At 34.2% G+C, this 25917-nt stretch overlaps 2 protein-coding genes across 4 annotated transcripts in view; both read left to right on the plus strand.

Moving 5' to 3' along the window:
• The first annotated feature begins 1956 nt into the window (after window positions 1-1956).
• Window positions 1957-25917, plus strand: part of LOC149805892 (long-chain-fatty-acid--CoA ligase 1-like) — a 149830-nt gene continuing 125869 nt past the window's right edge. The window contains exon 1 of one of the 2 annotated variants that reach the window (XM_089950650.1): window positions 1957-2084. The gene's annotated coding sequence lies outside the window, so the exon portion shown is untranslated. Of the gene's footprint in view, window positions 2085-2833; window positions 2914-25917 lie in introns of those variants that run through there. The other variant, XM_089950649.1, reaches the window with a different exon arrangement.
• Window positions 15485-23903, plus strand: LOC149805893 (uncharacterized). 2 transcript variants are annotated; one of them, XM_089936939.1, is made up of 8 exons: window positions 15485-16330; window positions 17450-17642; window positions 18529-18566; window positions 19270-19626; window positions 20339-20724; window positions 21336-21469; window positions 21908-22084; window positions 23536-23903. In XM_089936939.1, the coding sequence occupies exons 2-7, from the start codon at window positions 17583-17585 to the stop codon at window positions 22031-22033; spliced, it is 1101 nt and encodes a 366-aa protein (XP_089793065.1). In that variant the 5' UTR covers window positions 15485-16330; window positions 17450-17582; the 3' UTR covers window positions 22034-22084; window positions 23536-23903. The 2 variants fall into 2 exon arrangements, with proteins under 2 accessions (XP_089793065.1, XP_089793071.1); XM_089936945.1 differs by lacking the exons at window positions 21336-21469; window positions 23536-23903 and having other exon boundaries at window positions 21908-22065.

A 25917-nucleotide genomic window follows, 5' to 3' on the forward strand; every position in this document is an offset into this window, starting at 1 on the left:
ATTCTTACACGTATTATACTTACCAATATAGTTGTGTGTTTAGGTGAAGCATTTTGTGAAAGATAGACATACACAACACCTTGCACAACCACTAGGATCTCTTGGAAAAGAAATAATACTCAAATAATTGCGAGTTTGATGTGGGAGGTTCTAAAAAATAAAATTTTCTTCTGCCAAATAATTGTCTTGCATCGTGTATTTGGAGCAGCCATTAAATATTTGTCTTTGAAACAAGAAGATAAACAACTGCTGACTCTTTTACTTATCTGTTCTATTGGTTATTTTGTGCAGTCCTTCGTTGAAATATACCGATAGTAAGGACAACAACCACGGTAGCCTTGCTTCCAACGCCAATTACAATTCTTTCAATCACAGTAGCAGCCCCCGTTTCAAACATTTGGAGAATCTTTTTCGTTTTTTAATGAGCAACTCTTTGGAAAACAGAGTCATCGACCTATAAATAACCAATTTTATTTAACCTTAACAAGAAATAGTTCGAAGGACGTGATTCATTAGAAAGGTGTTATGCTGCTTCACAGCCAAATGACCCCCAGGCCATACAATTCGATGTAGAAGCTCATTTTAGAAATTGCTGTCGTATAAATAATTTACTCCACTCAAGTGGTTGCTAAGCAGAACATTTTCGTCGTCAAAATATTCAGCGAAAAAGTCCAAGAACACTTTAACAAAACTGACTTATCATTTACGAATCCGAAACACGATTACCAGCGAATCCCCAAATGAATAAATATTCTATTAGAATTCAAGCAGGATTTTATTTTAATGCCCAACATTGCATCGATACAATTGCAGTTTTTTTTTTTTCTCCCCAAGATCAGTTTGGAAAAGCACTGGAGTAAACTCGTAGAAATGTACTAATATAATTCCATAAATTGATCATCCTCTTGAAACGTATTTTTTTCGATAGCAAACCGCTTCAGATGCAAGCCGATATCAGATTTTATCCAGTTTTGCTATTCTGAGTTGAAAATAGGCCGATAAATCAATCCCTCATTCGTAACAATATTTTTTAGTATATCGTCCATCAGTGTCAACACAAAGGTCATTCAAAAAACATACAAAACAACGATCGATTCAACAAATATTTTCTATACTGAGCTTAACGAAGGACCGAATTTAATACTTGTATATCCTGATGTCGTGTATACAATCATAAGAAACTCAGCTGCATCGTTGAAGAGTCATTTTCCTGCTAAGGTGGATTGTGCCATAACTGCTTACGATGAAGGATGAAGCACGTACCACGTTCACCGAGAATGTGTCATCTTTGCTAGCCAAGGTTGCGATACATAACCCTGTCTACACCTTGACGGATTGAACAGATAGTTTAGTGCTTTGTCCTTGCGACATCTACTGGATTTCATGAGTTGCCTCCCTTAGTATGCAATGCCAACTGGAATCGGGTCACAATTAATACTTCCATTTAAGTACCAACGAATGAAGTTCTAGTCTATTTTTAGAACATTTTTCCCTCTCTCATTTCGGTGGTGATAGAAGAGTTTTATTTATGCTTTTTTGGTAGGGATTTAAAGGTAATTGTTTATTCTTGAGAATATGAGCTCATGGTGCTGTTGTCTGTGTGTATTTCGGCGACAGTGCACAGTGAGTAATAAGGCCCTGGTGATGATCCGGAAGTGAAATCTGTGTTCTGTTTACATGCTGCTATGCTGACAGTCCAGCATCTCAAAAAAGAGCAGGTCAACCTTTGACGATAACTTCACCGTGAAGTCATCTTTGAACGTATTTTAGATTAACATGTTATTGGTATTGATTGTCACACAGTGGAAAGGTCAGTACTGAGAAACAAATGTAGAGAACATATAGTAAAATTAATTGTGTTCTATGTCCATATGCCGCGCTAGACGGTTTTCACGCGTTACTCTTACCTTGTTGTGATGCTGCTTTACACGCATGCGTGGGTAATTCAAATCTGAGGTCAACAGCTGATGAATACATAGGTGTTCTGTTCTGACAGGGGTTTATACTAAAAAAGTGAGAGTTCTAAAGGATTTAACGCAGTGGATTTTTAGAAGAGGGATTATACTTACCGTCTGGATACAAAGGTTAGTCTAAATTAATTTATTAATAAATAGTGTGCGGTCCGATCATCCGGCTTATACATAGGCGGACGCTTCAGCACAATTAGTGCATTCCGCCGTTGGTATCCGCCGCCAGTCAAAAGAAACAACAAAACAATGCGGAGAACAGCTTGTTGGTCTAGGTTTGAATAGGCCCAAGTCTTTGCAAGAGTACGTGGCAGCCGTGTTGTTGCATTGCATGGACAGTTCCAGCTATGTTTACGTATAACTCGTTTTTTTGAATGACAGTATTCTAATGCACTAAAAAACACAAAAGAACAACACAATTTACACTGGAAAATCAAGTATCCGCCGCATTGTTCCTGCAAAGAACGCTAAGTGTTAGTTCGAGTGAGTAATCAGATTTCGAGACGAATCAAATGTATTTGACCTTTCTTATTGACGGCAACACATTATGAGAACGATCAATGTCAGTTTAGGGTGCTTGCAACATATCGGAGGTCTCGGTTTTGATCAAATTTGGAATGCAACGTACGGGACACCTTGTTTTATTTTTCAGTTAAACTAATAACATACATTTTTTAAAACGTCAAGAAACAATTAAAATGTATAAAGTGTAAACTATATTATATATCAGCTTAATTGATTTATTGTTGAAAAATATGTACTAACTCTCCAAAGTCTAAATTGACTTGTCATACATGTACTATACAATAACTATATAGTACATGTATTACAGGTAAATTTTAAGCAACGATACGAGCCCTTTCGAGCGTATCAAAATGTGCTTCTTACTGATGCCATGAAATAAATACCACGTGAGCGTTTGTAAGATTGGAATGCGACAGTTTAGGTAAGGCATTGTTCTTACTTCTGATACAAGTGGGGGGGGGGCTAGATGCTTTCAGTTTATGTAGTGAGTTACAAAATTTATTAATGGACACATTCTTTTAGGCAATGTCACAATTGTGTTTTAGTATGCAGTGTTCAATCCAGAAAACTTCAAGTTTGTTCACAATGTTATCAATGAAATGTTGGTCTTTGTTAACCACACTGATAACACGTGCTTTATTGGTCCACACAACAAGTGGCAGAATGTGTTCTGGTACACATACATTTGAAGCTTGACCTGTGCATTGTAGTTATGGTCTTTCTTCAATTCATAGTTTGATGCAAGACAATAGTTAACACTGGTGATTTCATCTACATTGGCATCCTTTAATGTATATCGACATTTTATTTCCACAACAGCATTGCCACAACATGAATATGAAAATAGAGCGTCTGGAGAAGCACCGATAAACCCTTTTATCCATACACAGACCTAATCCAGTCCTTGTAATTTTCACATCTTGATGTTGTGTAGATATGGCAGCTGTGTAGTGTTGAAGAGCAGCAGCTTCATGCAAATGCCCCATTGCACTGGCTTACTTTTCAGTTCTTGCTGTACAGGGTTGCAAAAAATTTTAATTAGTGAAGGAGCAGGACAGTCCATATTGGTGTGCAGTTATGCCACAGATGCTGTTATTCTACCGGTTCTTTGTTCGTGCCATACCAATGAATTTGACTGATTTTTGCTCGACTCCATTAAGTACTGCTTTTCACTGGCACTGACTGACAAAGTTCGCAGTACTTTTGTTTACACTTTTCCACTAATTCTTCTGTTGTAAGATTAATGCTGTCTGGGTCGTATAAAGATATCAGGGGCATTGGTAAGCGTCTTGTTGACGTTTTTTCGTCTTTACTTGCAAAGTGATGAGCTGTTTCTTTGAATGTGCTTAGTCCAATAGGCTTGTGTAGGCAGCTCTATGGGCAGCCGTCGCCGCCAAAATTACATTAATCAAATGATCTAGTATGAAATCAAATGATTTAACCTAGCAAATGAAATGATCAATCCAGATTCCAAATAATGTGTTGTCACATGAAATGATTTAACGAACAAAACCGAATGATGCATTTAGATTTCAAATGACGTGGTATTAAACGAAATGATGTAGAGTGAAATGAAATGATTTAACCCACCAAACGGAATGAAGAATTCAGATTCCAAATGATGTTGTGTGATATGAAATGATGTAGCATGAAATGAAATGATTGAACCCCAAAAATGAAATAATGAATTCAGATTTCAAATGATGTGGCGTTAAATGAAATGATCTGGTATTAAATAAAATGATTTAAAGAACAAAACGGAATGATGATATATGCTTCCAAATGACGTGCTATTGAATAAAATGATGTAGTCTAAAATGAAATGATTTAACTCAACAAATGAAATCATGAATTTTAATTCCAAATGATCTGGTATTAAATAAAATGATTTAAAGAACAAAACGGATTGATGAAATCTGCTTCCAAATGACATATTATTAAATGAAATTACGTAGTATGAAATGAAATGATTTAACTCAACAAATGAAATGATGAATTCAGATTCCAATTGATGTGGTATTAAATTAAATGATCTAAAGAACAAAACGTATTGATGAAATCTGCTTCCAAATGACGTAGTATTAAATGAAATTATGTAGTCTAGAATTAAATGATTTAACCCAAAAAATGAAATGATGTATTCAGATTCCAAATGATCTGGCATTAGTTGAAATGGTCTGAAGAACAGATTGGAATGATCAGCTCATATTCCAAATGATGTGGTATTAAATGAAATGTATGGAATGTAAACGGTCTGATCAAAGTGTAAATCAGCTAGCGTAAATCCAAACAAACACAGGGGGGCGCTGTTATCTATGACGTATGATGTCAGCACGCCGAAACATAATCGACGGGCGAGTTTACAGCATTCGGCTGAGATTTTTGCAGACGACAGTTGGACAGCAAAGCAAAGGTAAATGTTTCTTTTCGTATTTTATAAACAAGAACAGTGTTTTCCAATCAGCATAAAGTGATTTTATCCACATTAATGAATGTGCGGTTATTTTTTTTTTTCAAGTTCTGCCCTGTACTGCGCGAATTTCTTAGGCTTCAACAAAGCGAGATCTATCAACTAAAGAGATTATATCTTGATTCTATTTGATCATTATTAATTACCATGTTTAATGACCTTACACACTAAGCCAAAAATATGTTTCCCGTCAATTTTGGTATATTTTACATTACCGGCCCTACGTGCATACGCATTATTCGTCAAAGGTCGATATGTTATCAATTCTTTTTCCGCTATTGAATCCAGTTTGCAGCGACATATTAGTGCTTTTTCTTCTTCTTTTATATTTCCTCTTTGATATCGAATATCATTTTTCTTAGAATCCTTATTAACGACTGTTAGTGTACTTCAAACACGCCACTCTCCTTTCCAAACGTATTGAAAATTGGAGGGGGGGAACTTAGTCATATATTATGAAAGAATAATACGTGAACAAAAAACAGTTACCTCCTTTGGAGTGTTTTATGGCGAAGAAGAAGCATAGATTATGTTTGAATAAGCCCACAATTTAGCAAATGATGTATGAAAATAACAAGGAAAGGCCATGGATTCTATCAGAATTTAAAAATAAAAAAACAGCATCAGCGATTTGTAAGTGATACCACGTAGCCATTAGGGTAAAGACGTTCTCTCTCTCTCTCTCTCTCTCTCTCTCTCTCTCTCTCTCCAATAGAACGGTCGAAGCTTGTACTTTCTGTTTTCTGCTGACTGCTGGACCAATGCTAGATTTTACCTGATATCCATCGATTTAAGTAGTGTCTATTTGGTATGTATTTGTACTTAGCTCAATTGCCTGTTTCAACATTTAAAAAAATCTCAAAAAGTAAACAAAAAAATAAAAATAATGGGATAAGCAAATTTTAAAAAAATTGAATTAAAAAATACAAAAAGGTGTTTAAAAAATTGCGACCTCTTGTTTGGCAGCCTGACACATAGAAAGATAAATGTGGGTATCAATATAAAAAAGCCATTCATTTTCAAGATAAAAAATTTGAAAAAGTAAAATTGGGATAAGCGAATTTGAGAGAAATGCTAAAAAAGGTATTTGCAAAAAAAAATTGGGATGCCACAGCGAGTTTCGAACTCTCGACATCTTGTTTTACAGAAGCGAGGCATATTTTATCACTTTTCTATTTTGATGTCATTGGCAGTGCCAACAAGAACAAAATATCAAAATTAATAATAATAATAATAATAATTATATGTCATGTCAAAAGTAACAAATTGTCACTGCCACAAGAGCAATGTTTGTTTTAAAGCATAAATACATTCTAACTTTGCATGCAAGCATTGGCGTCCTAAAGGTAAATGGCGTCGGGACGACGATGATAGCCCAAGGGTTTTTTGGCGCCACAACACCTCTGGCACCCATCCATGGTTTTGGTGCCCCAATGCCACTAACGTACGGAGCAAACACTCCGTCCGTACCCCAAACCCTCCTTTACAACACTATTGCATGCAAGTTTATATTATCTACTTCCTTATCCTGACATCATATTAGACCTAAAATCAACGTATGCTTCCAAATATAAGTCAAGCCCTATAGTTCAGTTGAGCCCACCCCCACCCCACCCCAGGTTTGATCTCCTTGTTATGCCACTTAATATCAGATAAAACGAATGAGTGATATTAGTTTATTACTAAAATAGTCCATTTTAGTCAGAAGAGATTAAAACTTAGAATTAAAGTAGGACATTATAAAATAACATCGTTGTGTATTCCGAGACGATGAAACATAAGGTAGCTAGGGTAAATCACCCTCAGCTGATGAAATGATAATCTGTGGAAGTGAGAGAAAAAAATTGACACGTTTGTGTAATTGTGTCACAGACACACAAATATAAAAACCAATTCCACAAAAGCACTGTACCTCTTCATCAAATATTTAAGTCCAGGTTTCATCGGTTCCCAAAAGTGTTTTAGCAGAACATTTTTTTTAGATGATCACAAATATATAAAATCAGGTTAAAAATGATATATACAATCGGGTTAAAATAATGTTGAAGCAAAAAATAAGCAACCTCCAGCTCATCATCGTTACCATTAGCAGCATTATCATCATTGTTGTCATCACCATACCAATATATCAGTTTAGATAATTCGTTTTCTTCTTGTTCTTGCTTTTCTTCTTGTTGTTGTTGTTGTTGTTCTTCTTCTTCTTCTTATAATAATAATAATAATAATAGGAAGAAGAATAAGTAGATTTATTTATTTATTTATTTATTTATTTATTTATTGTCATGGTAGCTTATAACTTTTCAGAACTGACTAATTTTAAGATCAACCAATAACAGCGTTCTCTCCAAAATTGTATAATCCTGTCAGTTTACAGGCTTCCACATATCAAGAAACTCGGTGTATATGTTGCTTTATTTCTGATATACTGGTCACTATAAAGGAGGATGTACTTTAGGCATGACATTGTTTTTGGCTATATTTTAAATGTACTACCAGTAAACGGTAATAATATATGGCTATATGCATATTTGAAGTAACACTGAAGAAACTATGGCTATTAAAATATTAAAATATTAAATCAAAATAAATAATTTAAAATAATAATAAAAATTAAATTAAAATAAAGGTTTTGAAAAGATATTAACATGGAAGTTTATAAATGTTTATGATTAAAATTTACACGAACCTTGTGCATGCAACATTCGTGCAACAAGTTTTATCAATTTGCATAATTAAATAGTTATTCTTTTGTAGCTTCTATTTCTGTCCACATTTCATCTATTTTCATAAGCCCAAGTTTTAGTCTTTTATATTCCAATATATATAAAACCTAGTATCAAAATAATAACTTTGTATTTTATAAGAATATCTAGTTTGAATTAATTATTAATGTCAGGTAGTTTCATAATTCCATTCCAGTTTCCATCTGCACATTATTTCTGGTGCGTCTACATTTGTTTTTATAAAAACGAAGATGGAACGTTCATGGTAATATATGGTTTTGTAAGGTTCCCTGAAAAATTGTGAAAACAGAAAATATTTTACAAGAATCATAGAGACATGATCCTGGGATAATTCAGAAAGAAGAAAATAAATTGATTCCATTGCTGTCTTTCTTTCGATATATGTTTCAACACTACAAGGACTTCCATATTTGTAAAGTGGTATGTGATAAGCCCTTAGAAAGACAAACTGTTTACATCTCCAAATATATCAAAGAAATCAACATGGAATGTGTATCAACACTTAGCATCTCTTGATACTTTAAGTTTGGGTCTGCATGAAGTGTTACAACTTTATGGTGTTAAACTAAGTAACAGAAACAAGCGAAACCGTAAAGTTTAAGAAAATCTAACTTCGTGCACCATCAACAGATTTATTATGTCAAGTAAATTTTTCTTCTTCTTCTTCTTCTTCTTCTTCTTATTATTATTATTATTATTATTATTATTATTATTAATATTATTATTATTATTGAATATGATATTTGTGCTGCTGGTGTCTTTAATTTATTCTCTTTATATTGTTTTATTGTGATACTGTACACACCTACAAGCACTTCTCCGCATTTTTCTGACATGACTGGAGGCGCCACCAGTTATTGGTCTAAGTGGTGCTAAATAGTGATGGTGATTGTAATGTTTTGTTATTGAAGAATAACTCCAGTAGCGGTCTATAACTTTTCTCATAGATTTTGTTCAATAAAATATGTATATATGTCAGCAGTATCACATGCGCAGGCGCGCACTGAGAAAATATATTATGAAAAGGAGAGCGATAGATGCATTCCAATCAATATGTTGTACAGCAAGTATGGCTTAGAACGAGATGAGAATAATGATAGCGTATGACATGAAATTAATATTACGTATACATATGAGTGACAAAATCATACGTGGTAATTTTTCTAAAAGAAATTTGTTCACAGTATAAAGACTTAGTTCCTAATGATTCGACGCCAAACTATATAAACAATATGTTCAGTTAAAGGACATATAATGTCAATACAGTTTCTGGTCTATCGATACTACGCTCTATGCCAAATTATAACTTTCTTCTTTCTAAGCCCGAAATGGAATTGTATAAAAATAGTTACTGGGAAACATACAACTATGAACAATATTCAATACACACAATACACAGGTACATACATTTCAGCATAAGTCTTACTTTATATATATATATATATATATATATATATATATATATATATATATATATATATATATATATATATATATATATATATATATATATCGAATAAGATCTGGGTATATCAATCATGGATATGATTATAAAGTTTTCTATTCAGAGCTTTTAGTATGTCATTCGAGCTGGTCTAGAAAAAATTTCGTTAATGATATTTTAAAAGAAGCAAGGGAAGTTGAATTACATATCCTCATTGATAAGGAATTCCATACAGTAGGTGCTGATACAAAAATGAGCTTTTGTAATGCTTGGTTTTCGACCGAGGAATCTGGAGATCGTTGTTAGTCGTCGATCGGAGATTACGCTCAGTATTCGATGATCTTAGTTCAATTATGTTAGAGACATCATCTGGAGAAAGACCGTTGAAAGACTTGTATGTCATGATTCCTTTAAAATAAAGAATATGTTTTTGTATAGGTATCCATTTCATACGTGAAAACAAAACATTTGAGGGAGTCATAACAGAAAGTTTCAGTATTATTTGGGCTGCCCTTTTCTGGAGTCTATCAATTCTGGACAGATTATAATTTGATGTGTTTCTCCATATGGTACAGCCGTAATCTATCAGTGGTAGTATATAACTCGAAAAATAAATTTCAAGTGATTGTGGAGCTAGAAATTTCGAAAGCAATTTTAACAGTTCTTCTTTTGACTACCATTGCACATAGGTGATCGATATGCGCATTCCAGCTGAGGTGTTGATCAATGTAGATACGAAGAAGTTTCTGATTTTTGACAATAGATACGTCTAAGCCATTTTGAGTTAGAAGTAAATCCATGTTAGTAGATAGACGCTGCCTTTTTCCAATTGTCATACATTTCGTTTTAGAGATGTTAATATGCATTTTATTTTGATGACACCAAACTGATATATTGTTGAGGTCGATTTGAAGTTTATTTTTAATGGAGTCTAGTGATTTACCAGATAAATGCAATGTAGAATCATTGAATGAACCATGGGATATAGAATATGAGGGCGATTATTAACTGGGAAGGTAAGGTACAGTGTGAAAGAGGTAAAGTATGTGGTGGGGAATTATGATTTGTTATAGGCTGCTATCAATTACTAGTTCGAAGTTATACATGAAACAGAATATTCCAGGTGAGCACCATTTATCAATGAAGGGTGAACTAGACTCAGTTGGCAAAAGACGGCTTTTATTCTGCATACTAACCTGGATGGTGAAAAGGATAACAGCGCATTACTGGATATTTGCTTCCTTATGATAATATGAACTAATAAGTTTAATCTATATGGCGTAATTGTATTAAACGCATACTAATTATTTATTAATTACAAGACACCAGTAAAAAGCTGCGGAAACACGATTGCTCTCAAACTATTTTTCTCATTGATCTTAAACCCTGTGAGGGCATAACATCAACCAGCTGTTGATGTAAATCAGTTCTAGTCCAGTGTAGAATGTCTGATTAATTTCTTTGTCAAGAACTGTTGAGTGATATTTAAAGCTAATTAGAATTAGGCTAACGCTACATCTCAAATTCTGCGTATGTTAACATTTAAAATGGTTCTGTCTCTCATGTGGGTTTCACAGTCTTCCCAAACGTGTGAAATATCAAGTTTGCTTGATAGATGCTGATTTGCTTTCATCAAGAGTCAAGTATCAGGGTTTTTAAAAAATCACTCTGACAAGCTCTGATACTGTGGCAGACATGAGCATTAAATGTCTATAGTTTTCCGATTTCTTCAATTTCTTTAAATCTTGCCATTTTCTGGTGCAAGTTTTCTGGTGCCGGTGGCAAAGTAGCTAGTAATTTTATAAATAGATTTAAAATTTTAAAAGCAGTTCCCGATATGGCATGGGAAGCCATATACATATGTTGGTTTGGCTTGCTCATGAGACACAGAAAGGATATATATACAAATAATAAATTAAGTAGACTTTTAGAAACACCGCGAAAATTGAGAGAAATTTGGGAAGTTTTAATTAAATATAGAGACATGAAAGGAAAAAACATACGGGTGGATTAGGGAAAATGCAACAGAAAAAGTAATGAGCCAAGTAGAGTTGGAAAATAGATACGTAAATTGGAAACTAGCATGGGGGAATTGGATTAAGTTAGGATCTTTAAAAATACAGGCGTATGACCAGAGTATCGCCTAAATGCCCACTGTGTAAAAAATATAACTACAGTAAGACACATACAATACTACAGTGTGAACAAAGACAAACTAAAAGACAAAAAGTAATCGACGAGATTAGAAAGACAACTACATATAAGACACAAAATCTGCTATACTTGGACGGGAATTTTGACAAAAAGACTTTATATACAGTGACGGATTACATAGTGGACACAATGAGATCATGTGGACAAATAATAAAAATTGGGAAAGACTAATGGACGCTCTCCTGCCAGAACACTCTTTCCTTTCTATAAAAAAATAATAAAAAAAAAAATTCCTATGCTAATTTTAAATACTTACTATTCTTCTACCTTGCTTTGCTTCCTTCCACACTTTCATCAAAAATGTCTCGGAAATTTTGGCTAATAAATGTTTACAAGATAACCTGCTCGAGATGAGAGAAATACACCAAATAAATAAAGTATGGACCCGATCTCGAGCACAGTTACTTATCTCTGACATACGAGAGCGGTATATATAACACACACCCAAACCACTAAGGTTTTAAACTTATAGAGTAACACACCGCATTCTCGACAAAATTCAAAAACAAAACAAAAATCCCATCAAGGGAGAAATAGAACAACTGGGTTATAAAGTTGATTTAGAGCTAAGTCCCAACACGTAAACAAATATAACAAACAAAACAAATAGCACCAACATATAGCACTCATGGGACATAGGGGATCTGTAGCAAATATCACTTAAAAAGAACTAAGGGAGGAAATCCGGAAAAGGGGACAGAAACCTTATTCGGACGTACAACCTTATAGATACACTAGGGCCATTTTAGAAATACCCTGATCAAAATTTCTAAATTCAAACTTTGACTTTAAAGTTTAAATTCCTTCAAAAACAATAACAGATACAACACATCTATGGGGGGAAACACAAACACATAAACAATTTCCTCTTTGGTTAAGTGGGGGGGGGGGGCATCTGTCTGGTGCCCCCCCGCCCCCCCCCCAAAAAAAAGTAATTTTCTTCCGATCAGTAGTAATTCAGCAGGGCAGTATCCATTAAGTAATGATGTTGCACGATAAAGTCAAACTAGTTTTGTAAGGATCATCTGTCTTTATTCAGCATTCTTGTCATTATTTGTATATGTGTTGTACATACATACATACATACATACATGTAGAGTGTGTTGATTTCTTTCAATACCAACTTGTTTACAAGGAACAATTTGCCATAATTTAATAAATAAGAAAAATATAATTAACAGGGCTAGGAATTAAACTTTCATTACTAACTGAAGGATAATATTCCCGACTTTCTTATGTATGCGATTTACTGTATGCAGTTGACCAACAATCTTTCTTATAAAGTTTAAATCCTTCGTGTCCACGTCTAATTATGCATAATTTCAGCATCCAGACCCGACTAACATGTTTTATAGGAAGAATCTTAGTAAAACAAATCAAAAGTCGCCGATGCCTTTACTCTGTGCATTGTATCAGACAACGCTACAACTTGTCCGCATCATTACATTATGCCTTAGGGTTAGACAGCATTTACACAAGATAGTTCATATGTACCTTTGTGTAACTGTCTTCAGGAGCTTTATTCATAATGTAAAGCATTTATATACTGGTCTCCTCAATCGTCGAAAAGTCGATGCCATTTTGTTCACTACAGTAACTCAGAGTTACCTACAGATTCCCCACTTCCAAGACCTCACGTTTCTAGCCATGTGTACTTCGTTTTTGACACTTTTTCTACACTACTCTACGTATTTACTATCCGATTTGATAGACACGACGCTACACACACACAGACACACACACACACACACATACAGTCGATGCCATTTTGTTCACTACAGTAACTCAGTTACCTACAGATTCCCCACTTCCAAGACCTCACGTTTCTAGCCATGAGCACTCCGTTTTTGACACTTTTTCTACACTATTCTACGTATTTACTATCCGAGTTGATAGACATGACGTTACACACACACACACATATACGCACGCACGCGCACGCACGCACGCACGCGCGCGCGCGCACACACACACACACACACACACACACACACACACACACATACATACATACATACATACATACATACATACATACATACATTCATTATTACGACTCTGTCGTTTTAAATATGTAATAGAAAAGTGTGAGAAGCAACAGACTGTGAAAAAGTCAACAAAGATTTTATTTCCCTTGATTACAAAGTGAAAATAAAGGGAAATAAATTATGGTATTGCGAATTAAATCCCAAAATAATCATGGAATTGCAGACAAAAGTTCCGATGATAAGAGGTATGAATAAACTATAGTGGAAATCCAAATTAAATCCAACGCTGAAAGGGTTGATGAGCCTGCGATGGCATGTAAAGTGTTGTTTTGTCAAGTCTTTCGTTGGATTACAATAATACAATCCGAGATTATATCCTTTTTTTGTATTTCACTATAAATCCAAGTCTCTATTTCCAAGAATGTTATCAGAGCACGTTTGTATTTCCAGGGAAGAAATAATTGGAATAACTAAAATTCCAGCTCATATGAACTACTGGTCACAACAATAATACAGAATAATTCTGCTAAGATTTTAAATCACAAATGAATAATTTTTGCAGTGACAATATTATATAGTCCACTACTTGACCTCCGGTCACAATTAGCTTTTTGTCATACAAACCCTTACAGAAGGTTTCTAATGTTTACAAAATAAAATCTTAGTTGTAATTATGTATAACTATTTCTAAAATTATAATACAAAATGTAGCAAACAACAGGAAAACCTGGCAATTTATGGGGAATTTCCAATAAACTAGACCCAGACCCAAATAAACATGTCTACTTCTATTGATAGTGATTTTAATATCAACCCCATACACAAAGAGAATATTTTAGCCATATATTACTTGTTCACAGTCTTTAAAATAAAATCAGTAATTAAAGTCGAATATAAAATGAACTTGAATTTTTACAGGGTTAAGTCCAACATACAATATTACATGACAATAGTATAAAGTGAAATAAAAATTTTACAACAAAACTAGCAAGCAAACAATGCAAATTTAAACATACATACATTCATACACACATGCATACACACACACACACACACACACACACACACACACACACACACACACACGTATTCCTCATTGTGACAACCAATTCATTGAAATTACAGAACAGAAAACGATTCATACAAGCAGCTTGCACGCAACTACTGTTTATGGCGTTCCATAACTATTACCAATTTTGTTCTTAATTCAGACATGAGTACAAACCTTGATGATGCCATATCTATCTTGAGGAGGGTCGCGAACCAGATTTCCTCAACCTCATCATCGCTTACATCCTCTGCAACTGGTTCATCTGCGAGTCAGACATCATCTTCATCAGTATCGGAGGAACACAGACGCTTGTTTAGTAGAACAATGGTATATAATTTCAACAAACGTCTCCTTTTTGCACTGTTTAATTCCATGAGCTACATAATTGTCATCACGGTGTTTCGTCTTTCTGTCTGTCATCCTGAGTTGTTGATGCCACGAAGATTTTAAAATTGAATTTTAACTTAATTTTATGCAACTGTCCCATTTAATCAATTTAATTAAGTTTAGTGGATTCAACAGCCACTAAACTGAATTAATTGCTATGCGAAAAACAATGAAACTATTGACACCGACTAATTTATAGTTTTGCCTTTCCGTAACTTGCTAATGTCCTATAGCTAATGTGTAAAAATATAATATCCGCTAAATTTTAATTAAACGTTATGATTCATAAAGTGTGTTTCCATACACATAAGCCCTATAACATTCATAGAAGCCTAGTGTATCAAATAGGTCTTCTTTCAATAGAAGAGTAAACGAATATCATCATGAAATGTTATTGATTTCCCCCAAAATATAATGACCTAGGCATCATCTTTTGTTATATGAGAAAAACCCACATCATCTTTTTTTCTCTACATTTAGACTTGTCGCATGTTCTTTTTGTTTTGCACAGATATTAAATCCATATAGGTCAAGAACTGGTAGGACTGATAACAATTTGGTCAGGATTGATGGGAGAAGAAAAGGTACCCTTCATTGTCACTATATATCACTATTTTATATAGTTGTTTTATTTCTGTTTTGTTTTGTTTTTTGCCATATTAAGCACCCAAGACAACACTTATGAATGGAAAAATACATTTCTTACAATGCATCAGATTGAACGTGTACACACAGACACACAAATGCTCTCGCACAAATAGGTTATCCCATATATATAGTCAATATATAGCCTTTATTGTCTTGATGTGAAACCAGCACCACATCACTTCAACATTCAAGTTAACCACTAGAACAAGGCAGTGTTTGTTTCTTTTTAAATATTCTGTACTAGTATTATTTTGAATATAAAATAAGTACCCCAACTATTGTATTGACTGTCTGCGTGATGTGTGTATGTCTTACGATGCACAAATGTTACTATGTGTTTGTTTCTCCCCTCTTATGTTGTTGTTGTTTTTGTTCTGCTATGTCTTTTCGTTAGTGTGTTTGACGATTCACAAATTTACGTTGTTCGATTTTGATGAAATGCCTACATTTAAAATTTACAAAATGGAATTTATCACATTTTTTCACACACAGTTGCAACAGAGAATATGAAACCTAAGTATGATTTATAAATACATGCATATTTATTTCTTACTTGAATTTTTGTTCAACAGGAAACGTGTGGGCATCCATGTCTCACAAACACATACCTAGCTGCTTCACTCATGCAACATAAACTTATATAAAGTTTTAGGAAATATTGCTCATTTTTATGTCCTGATTCTAGTCACCAAAACAAGTAAAATGCAGTGATACATATTTCTATTTTAGGTTGCACTATGACTCGATCTTTTGTTTGTCTTAGTTCCAATACTTCTACTACTATTCCATCTCTGGAAGAAAGGAGAATCCTACGTAAAAATGGCCTTGGGGAAAAGAAAGTTATTATTCCTGCTGATGCTTTGCATGACCAAGTGAGACAGGCCATACTAAGGTAATTATGTTTTAGAAAAAGTAATGAAAGGTGATCGGCAAATTTTTGGAATGAAGGAAACGAGTGAAGTGCATGCGAATAAATGCTTGTATGTTACGTTCTAAATCTATAGAGAATGAACTGTAAAAAAAAAGCAACAGCAGGTAGGCACTGTGCAACTCGGTCTCCGCCTCTAGATTGCTCATCTAGTTACAGTTGAAGTCATAATAGAGAAGATACACCATCGCTTGTTGATGTGAGTTATATCTACTGTTTTTCTTGATGCAAATGTCTCTTTCAAATTGTATCTCTGTGTGCATTTCTGTTTCACAATATACAGATTTGTTGAGTCATAGAACTTAACTTCCTCTCAACAATGCGAACATGTACAAAGTCCCATCTTCAAGTTGTTCCAAGCCTCAACATGAAAAGAATATTCCGGCTGGAAATGTTTTTCTCTAATGTTTACTTAGAATATTGTTTCTTGGTAAATCAAACAATTAAGTACTTATTGCTAAACCATCAAGCTTATGTGTGAGTGGTGGAAGCTAATATTTGTTGGTCCATAAATTATGCGTTAAGCTCCTATTGCATTTTTAATTAGAATATTCCACAAAATAAAAGTTCAGAAACACTATGTAAAATTTGAAATGTACAGATTCAGCAGATATTGTCTATTTTATTCATAGTCTTAACTGTATCCCTTTTTGCGATTAGTTTTAATACTGTACTTGTAAGACCAGGTGATTTTCTTAACGTTGATGCGGGCAAGTAAGATTTGGTTGAACAAGCTATGTCCTACGGTTTACTTGTCAAAATCAAGTAAAAGTATAAACCAAATTTTAGATACGTTCACAAAACAATATTATCTGAGTAAAAATAATTGAATGATATTTAAGAAATTAATGAAATATAAGACTCGATGACGATTCCTCTCAGTACTCAACATCATCCATTCAACATTTCCAGCTTGAACCAACCTTCTAAATAAATTTAACCATATCTTTATTCCTGGAATACTAACGCCAAACAAACACGTTACATAATTGTCTTAAAATTCAGTTTAAAAGTGAACATTGATATAAAACTGTTATCCGTACTCGAAAATAAAAAATGTAATATTTATTATCTGTTTTCCAGCTCTTTTCCGGTTTTAGATCAGTGGTGGTTTTGAGCTGTTAACGCTTAAAAGCAACTCCAAAAAAGTTTTAACCACAGTAAGTCACGGAAGATGCAGTGCAGAAGACATTAGGGAGTTCGGTACAGGTCGCATATGTGTTTGTCTTGTTCAAGCATGGTACCTATAACGAGAGAACACATGCAAACTTGTCAGGTAAGGTACTCTGAATATCAATTAATTATGTCAGGTATTTTGCTCATGTTAAAGCTTTAACATTAATCCAACAGTATGTTACCTCCGTTTATATACAATTCATGTATATTAGACAAAAGTGCAATTTCTAAGGGCTGTCATCTTCGCATGGCAAGGTTCCGATATGATAACCTATCACCGCCTCAGCGTATCGGGCAGATATTTCTGTGTTTCATGTCTATGAATTTCACTGGATGCAACGGAAAGCCACCGCATCCAATCAAATTAAGTTGTTCAAATGTGAACACTGTTCCTACATGATTGGGACAAGGGGAGCACACACCTAGAATGGACTGATAAGTAAGCAATTTTCTAGTCCCAGTCCGTGTTTGCACAATTTCCTTTCTCTCAAATACACCTGTAATTGCTTCTCTCTGGTACATAGTCATACTTTCGAGGTTAAACATCCAAAGTATCCTTTTAGGTCAATTGCCTCCATTATTTTCGGCCAATGTAGAATGCACCACGCTATTGGTTACTTGGCATTATGTACGATGGAAGGCAGTTCAGGAAATCCATTGGATGTCGCTAGGACAAAGCGCCAGTATATATGTTCGATCCGCCAAGGTGTAGGTAGGATTTTCATATCGGAAGCTTGGCTAGCGAAGATGAAGTGCTGTGTAAATAAAGTTTTGCTTTGCTTTTCTGCTGAGAGTATTTTTTTTTACAAACTTTACTGATACCTAGACAGAATCAAAAGGTATGCATTTCGTTTGGTTAGAAAGTGCCTGTTGTTTAGATCACTAAATTTATGCGATGGTATCATGTGTGCAGAGTATTTACGTAATGTTGGGGATTGAGAGTGTTATTGCTAAAAACGTACCCACATATTTTTTATGATTTTCAGAAATCAGGAGAAGATGCAGATTGTATTGAAATGTTCAAGTAAGTTGTATGTTTTTGAACGTAGGTTTTAGATCTACTTGACTCAGGACTAGACAATTTGTGTGACGGTCTTCTGTCCATCCTTCAATACTTGATTATTTGCCTTAAATGATTCATATTTGTGTAGAGTGTGTAACTAACTCCCTGTACATTTGATAAATGATTCATATTTGTGTAGAATATGGTATAGTTGCATGTACAACTGATACATGATTTACATTCGTACAGTTCCTGCAAACTTGATATGTGATTTACTGGAAGTAGACTGCATATAAATGTATGGAATCCACTAAACATCACAATAGAGCATCACTTTAATGAAAAAGAAAGCGAGGCTCCAGTGCAGATTGATCATGCGTTATACATTGTCCCCTTTACTCAGTCCACTGGTCTACCCATGTAAACTAACTAAATGTCCTATTGGTGGATTTTTACGCGATGTTTTGCTTCATTGTCAATCCTCTTGCATGTTACAGAGTCTGATGATGGAATTTAATCATCCTTGATTAATAAATATGCCACATTATAGTCATTCCAGTTGTGTCCTACATATATTTCAACTATTACAGTACAGTTCTTATCTAAAATGTATGTCTTGTAGAATGCATATGCTTGTTATGAAACTTACAGGACGACATAAATCTGAATCGATCTATAAGCATCTGATTTGTCAAATGTTGTAAATATATTTATGTGTTTTCAGCGATGATCCAGCTAACGTTAGTGAGCAGCCTAGTGTTGTAACAACACACAACAACACCAGTACTGTAGACCCACCTCTCAACACTGGTGCAATGTACAGTAATGTACCCACAGTTCCAACTATCAGACAACAGGATAATGTCGTGGCCATGTTTCCCAACTCAGGGACCAGCGAGCATGCTGGTATAGTAGCAATAGTACAACGTACCAGTGAAGAGCATGGTGCTGGATCAAGAAACACTGAACCTCATAATGATGTAACCGGACATCCCAACATTGGTGATCTGCATCATACTGTAATGACAAATTACAGGTCTTCTTGTTTAGTTGACAACATGGCTGTGATTTTGGAAGAAGTGTAAGATGTTTTAAAAAATATTTTTCGGAAAGATCCAATTATGAGATGCCATGTTGTATGGTTGCTGTATGCATTCATGCTTAGAAAAAAAATCGATCAATAGTCTTTGATCAAAGTATATGAAAAACTAAATTTCCTTCTTGAGGCCAATCTGTGCCTTTTCAGCGATACACTACTTTATATGAGATAGTGGAAATTCTTTTGTCTAGATGAGTCATAATAACGCATAATAAGATGCAGCTAACTCTAATTAGTTCATTTTACATGCTGGTCTATGTATTTTTGTGACAAGTGACCTGTTTATGTTTCCATCTGCAAAAAGGTAACTATTTTCTTAATATTAAAGACTGGTTTAACACAAACACACGCACGCCGATAAGCACCGATTGCTAATATATCTATTAACTAGTTAATCTTATTGGATATCTTCTGCTTTGTTATCCAAGTAAAATATATTAATTCATGTATATAGCTTGGCTTCAATTACATGTTTACAGTGGATATCTTTATTTCTCACTGCCACATGCACATGAATGAGTGTTTGCCCTTTGAATTAGGAAAGTTAGATACAACTGACAAATTTTAAGATTCTTAGACTCCGTTGCTTTTCTTTTCTCTTGTTTCAGTATATATTGACGCCTTCTTAGTTTACAAAATTCCACCTGAATTCAGTAATTTAAGTACCTTGACATCCTCCTTTTTGTTGCCACAGCAAGGACATTCATGACCCAGTAACTGTCTTGCGCTATTTTCAAAAACCTGTAATGACTGGAAGACAATTAGACCAAACATCATTAACACAACCGCTGGAGGGTGAAACCCAATCCATCTATGTGTCGCGGATGAATATGTTTGCAACAGGAATGGAGGAGATCCTGGAAGCGCCCAACCTTCTGGTACCCCTTGAGGTGACATTTTATGGAGAAGAGGCTTCCGACCAAGGGGGACCAAGGAAGGAGTTCCTCACTCATATGATGCAGGAGATAATAAAAGAAGAATGTAGACTTTTTGAAATGACTGAGGAGGGTGCATACACACTGAAAAATGACTCCGGTGGACTTGAAAGGAAATACTATTTTGGTGCAGGACTAGTTTGTGGTAAGTGTTATATTTTCGTTACTTGCTGTAGATTTAATTTTTACTATGCTGGTCATAATTCGGCTATCAATGGACAACATATTTGCGATGTGAAAATTAGGCAGAGCACAATATGCTTTCATGTTAATTTTTGTGGTAAATAGCTTTGGTCTTCAATTTGGTAAGCAATCGATAAAGCAAATCGTTTGTCGCGTAAATTAATGGTATAGGTCTTTCATTCTGTTATTGAACGAAAGTATACTCTCTCTCTCTCTCTCTCTCTCTCTTTTGACATAAAAAGCGATCCTAACTGTTTTAGCAAAAATATTTCTGACATTCTTTAAGTCCTATACCTCAGTTTCAGTTTGCACGACATTGTTGCAGGCATGGTCAATACATTGCTATTTTTGGCGTGCACTCATGTGTCACGCGTATTTCAACACCTAGTAAGATGTGATTGCGATGACCCACATTTCTTGCTTAACAGGCTTTGCCTCGTTTTTGGAGTTAATAAGCGTGAAACAGAAAAATGATTCATTTGTTTTAAATATATCTTTCATTTAATATCACACGCGCGTCATATTTGGTACTTTCTAAAGTACCCATTCTATTCTTGTTAACAATATTTTTAGGTTTGTCATTGATGCAGAACGGGCCTCAACCATGTTTCCTAACAGAAGAAGAATTGGAAACGCTCCTGTCCCAAAACTTAACACCAGTCCAGGCACAATTTAGAGATGGCTTAAATCGGCTTGGTTTTGTTGATGTAAACACAAATGAGTATCTAAACTTTCCCAAACCTGCAGCTGTAACCCGGACCTATAAATCTCTTGTAACCTGTTATTATTATACACTAAAAATCTTGGCAGTGATTTTGGGACCACAATATACAATATAGCTTGTTTATTAAACAAGGATTGTAAACATTGTTAAGGTTATTTTAAAAGCATAAGTTGATCATGTATTAGATTATGTGAATATCAGCTAATCTCATCAAGCTTTCTAAATTTAGTACCCATCATATTTTCCAATTCTTGAGAAGTAAACTGAAGATGCTCATAACTAGATAAGAATCAAACTGATATTAAAGTCTTATGTGCAAATAGAAGTTATGGTACAAAGTCCATTTTGTTATTGCAACCTTGCCAATGAAACAGTTTGGGTCAGTTACAACTTTTTTATGTATTGAAATGTTACTTTTCAGTTAATGCGCCGAAAGCCGTGTATTAAATATCTCTTCAGGCCTTCTGCAAGGTCAACTCTGACACAGAGAAAATTCATCCATGTCCTAAAACCAGTTTCTCAGATATCGGATCTAACAGAAGATTGAAGGAGGATGGTACATATAAAAAATTCATAGCATACCTTAAAGAAGTTTCAGGTAAATATATAACATCTGTAAAGATAACAAGAAAGAGGTAGTTCTGATTTCATAGATTATAGATATACATTTATCAAAATGAAATATGTGGTAAATGTTTTTCGTTTGTGCCATGGTTATAATTGAACTAGTTTCTTAAAAGATTATTATTAATATAATGATATTACATGTTTACTCCTGAATTACTCCATACTATCTAAATTGTATCTGTGTTCAGTCCGTTGTACCTATGTTGTGTTAGATTAGCATGATTACTAGGACTCCAATATATACACATTTTGAGAGACGTTCGATGCGAAAGGTTTATATAGCCTCTAAAGAGAGGTGGACATTTTCTTCTTTTACATTCACATTTCTACGACTTATTGTAAAACAATATGTTCAGTCCTTCTTTGTGGCAGCTAGCTAGGTTTGCATAAACGATGTGATGTGATGTGATTTGGATTTTTAACGTAGCTTTAACAATTTTTCAGTCATATCGCTACGATGTCTGCAGTGTGGCAGTTTATAGTGATGTCTAGCACTGGGGCATCATGCCGCAGACATGTAGTATGATGTCCCACCCAGTCACATTATCCTGACACCGGGCCGACCAATCCTAACACTAACTTCTTAATGCTGAGCGCCAAGCGAGGAAGGTGTTAGTACCGTTTTTGTAAGCCTTTGGTATGACTCGGCCGGGGATCGAACCCACGACCTCCCGCATCCGACATAAACGATAAACACACACACAAACACAGATATATATATATATATATATATATATATATATATATATATATATATATATATATATATATATATATATATATATATATATCCTTTTCTATGTTAATACCGGTTATATCTCATTGTGTAGTATAAAAAACGTGACATTTCCATTTCAGCGAGCTTCACATGTTCAAATATAAAATATATTGCTTTTTGTTTCACATGAAATATATTCGGCATTAACACATGAAAACAACATTTTAATTTTATTAAATAACAAACTTGCTGTTATGTTTATTGTATGAAACCTACTCCTGAACAGAATGCTAGAAGAATCACTCTTCAGCACGCAACCACCATCCCTTATTTTTGTATTCACCGCACTGTGAACGGCATTCAGTATCAGCGAGCGGCTATTGGTACATCAGCACATTCAAAACTGGAATTCACTCCGATTAGTCTACATCTTTGGCCTTGTGATAAAACATTTATGACTATTTGGCATCCATTTCACTATACTGCAAGTTTTCTTTCTTAAATTTTCATTTCGTATTCTAGGGAAGTAAATTAGTTGTTTACAAAACTTGTTGGTTTTGGCGTTTTTCTGTCACTTGGTTTAAGATCATATATTTGAATATATATATATATATATATATATATATATATATATATATATATATATATATATATATATATATATATATATATATATATATATATAATTCTATTGCTTTTTATAGGTGGTAGAAGAGGAACGGAGAAAGCCAAAGTTACACTGGAGAAAATATTACAGTTTGTGACGGCATCTGCAGAGATACCAGTTTTAGGATACTAAAGATTGAATTTTTTGATGATGGAAGTGTGCTTCCTAGAAGTTCTACTTGCATAAATGCCCTTTATTTACCTTTGGGACATTTACCAGATGATGCCGCATTATTTTCCTATTTTGACTATGCATTTCTGAACAAATACTTCGGAAAAATGTAATCTAACATTTTTCACCTTAGTCAAAATCTGCTTGGAGATAGGGAATGGAAAAAAAGCAATTTATTTGTTTGATTTTACTAGCATTGAATATTTGTTTTATCATAAACTTCACAGAGATGATAACTATGACTTGATAATATATCACTGGGCGTTAGCCAATATATATATATATATATATATATATATATATATATATATATATATATATATATATATATATATATATATATATATATATATATATATATATATATATATATTATGGTGTGTGTGTATGTGGATGTGTGCAGTTTAGTCTATTATTTGCATATTATCAATGTCATCTATATAAAGCGATAATGATTTTAATTCATTAGGATAGCACAAACTTCATAAAATAAGACTTTCACAATGCATCACAATTTCATGCACACCTAGAAATAAGATTTTCTTATCAATATTATTTGGTAAATGAATAATATTGTTACATTATCATCAGTGGCGTAGCTATCTCACCACGGACCACACATACAACTTTTTGCACCGCCATCCCCCCTCCCCCCTTACTGTCACTTTAAATGATTTTTTTTCTGGTTGGGCCGTACCCAAAACACTTCCGGGCCCCACAGCACGGCTGTACCTGCTACTAAGGTAGTTACGCCACTGATTATCATGGTACAATCGAATACTATGTATTGCCTACTTATATGAAATCCTGGCAAATGAAAATATGAAAATCTAAAATTTGGCTGACTAAGAAATAAGAACATCATGTCAAATCAAATTTATTAATGTTATTAAAGAAATATAACAGATATGTCGTTACTTACATATATTTATCAATAGTATTTCGTAGAATTTTGTTTTGACCAATGTTTACACAATTATACATACTGAATGCCGTCCAAAGCAGGTTTCGATAAGGTACCGTCTCAAGAAAGTGTAAACAGCGGAAATGAGATACATATAAGACTATTGTAAAATTTCAAAATAAAACATTGTTACGATTCTGTGGTTTGAAAGTAATGAGCTTAATGTAGCAACACCGTCAAGTTTTGTACAATTTACAAATAATTTAGTTCTATAAGTTATGAAATGAAACTTTAAGAGGAATTTATAGTATTATGAATTAAATGGAAAATAACACTGTGAAGTGTCGAAGTTTGAATTGCAGTGAACTTTAAAGTTGAATGTGTTGGTCATTAACATTTTATCGCGTTTAAGCCAGAAAAGTGTTTATGAGGGATCACTTCGACCTTTCTTCGTTCATCTCCGCCCATGTCCGTGTAAACTTCAAAGGGGCAGCATTCCAACTAAGTGAAATTCACCTGGCTATCTTAACACGGCCCTTACAAAGTAAACATTTGAGCTACCAACCCTAACCGCTTGGTAGGAACCTATGTCCACTTATCATTTTCAAAGGGAAATAGTTACGCACCGTCGTTCACAGATTCCGACCTGTCTAAACCTGATGAAAGAAATTATTTCTTTGGGAAAAATTAGGGACCGCTGCCTACGATTGGGCAGAATAAATTAAGGCGTACACTTTAGAAGCAATCAGACTTTAAAGTGACGACCTTAGTCAAAATTCATAAGTCTGAAATTTCCTGAAAGAGGAGTCTATACTTCGGAGGAGGCCTAAAGACAATATTGCTCTCCTTGTTAAACAAGAAAAGGACCAGGAGACCGTCTTGTAAAAGAAAGACAGGTTTTAATGCTCGGAAGCGTATGTTCTGAAAGAGAACATCAACAAGGTAAGCAAGTTTAATTTCACGTAATATTTGATTGCTTGTTTTATACAAATGTGTTTTCTATGATTAGGTTTCCATATATGTATCGTTTATTCAATTTTATGGAAATGTGTTGATGCTAGAGTTTTTGTGCAATTTATGTTATTCAATTTCATGGAAAGTGTTGATGCTAGAGATGTTATGCGATTTAATTTCTACTCATTTTCATGTAAAGTGTTTATGCTAGAATTGTTATGCAATTTACCTTTCAATTTTACAGTTATTAGTTCATTGGTAGAATTGATTGCATACGATCCAAATGTTCATATATGTAGGATTTCAAAGGATTATTTGCAATAACTTCCTTTGTTAGGACAATACTTACCTAATTATATCTGATTTTGTAATGTTTGAATAATCTTGTAG

Source organism: Sinohyriopsis cumingii, chromosome 2 (genome assembly GCF_028554795.1).
Source record: "Sinohyriopsis cumingii isolate HCF-2022 chromosome 2, ASM2855479v2, whole genome shotgun sequence".
NCBI classification, from domain to species: Eukaryota; Metazoa; Mollusca; class Bivalvia; order Unionida; family Unionidae; genus Sinohyriopsis; species Sinohyriopsis cumingii.

Bases quoted from the DNA above. Each gene is read 5' to 3' on its own strand.
- LOC149805893 (XM_089936939.1), top strand. From the start codon at position 17,583: ATGTGTTTGTCTTGTTCAAGCATGGTACCTATAACGAGAGAACACATG. The intron at 18,567-19,269 runs GTAAGTTGTATG...ATGTGTTTTCAG, and splicing joins GATTGTATTGAAATGTTCAA to CGATGATCCAGCTAACGTTA. The intron at 20,725-21,335 runs GTAAGTGTTATA...CAATATTTTTAG, and splicing joins TGGTGCAGGACTAGTTTGTG to GTTTGTCATTGATGCAGAAC.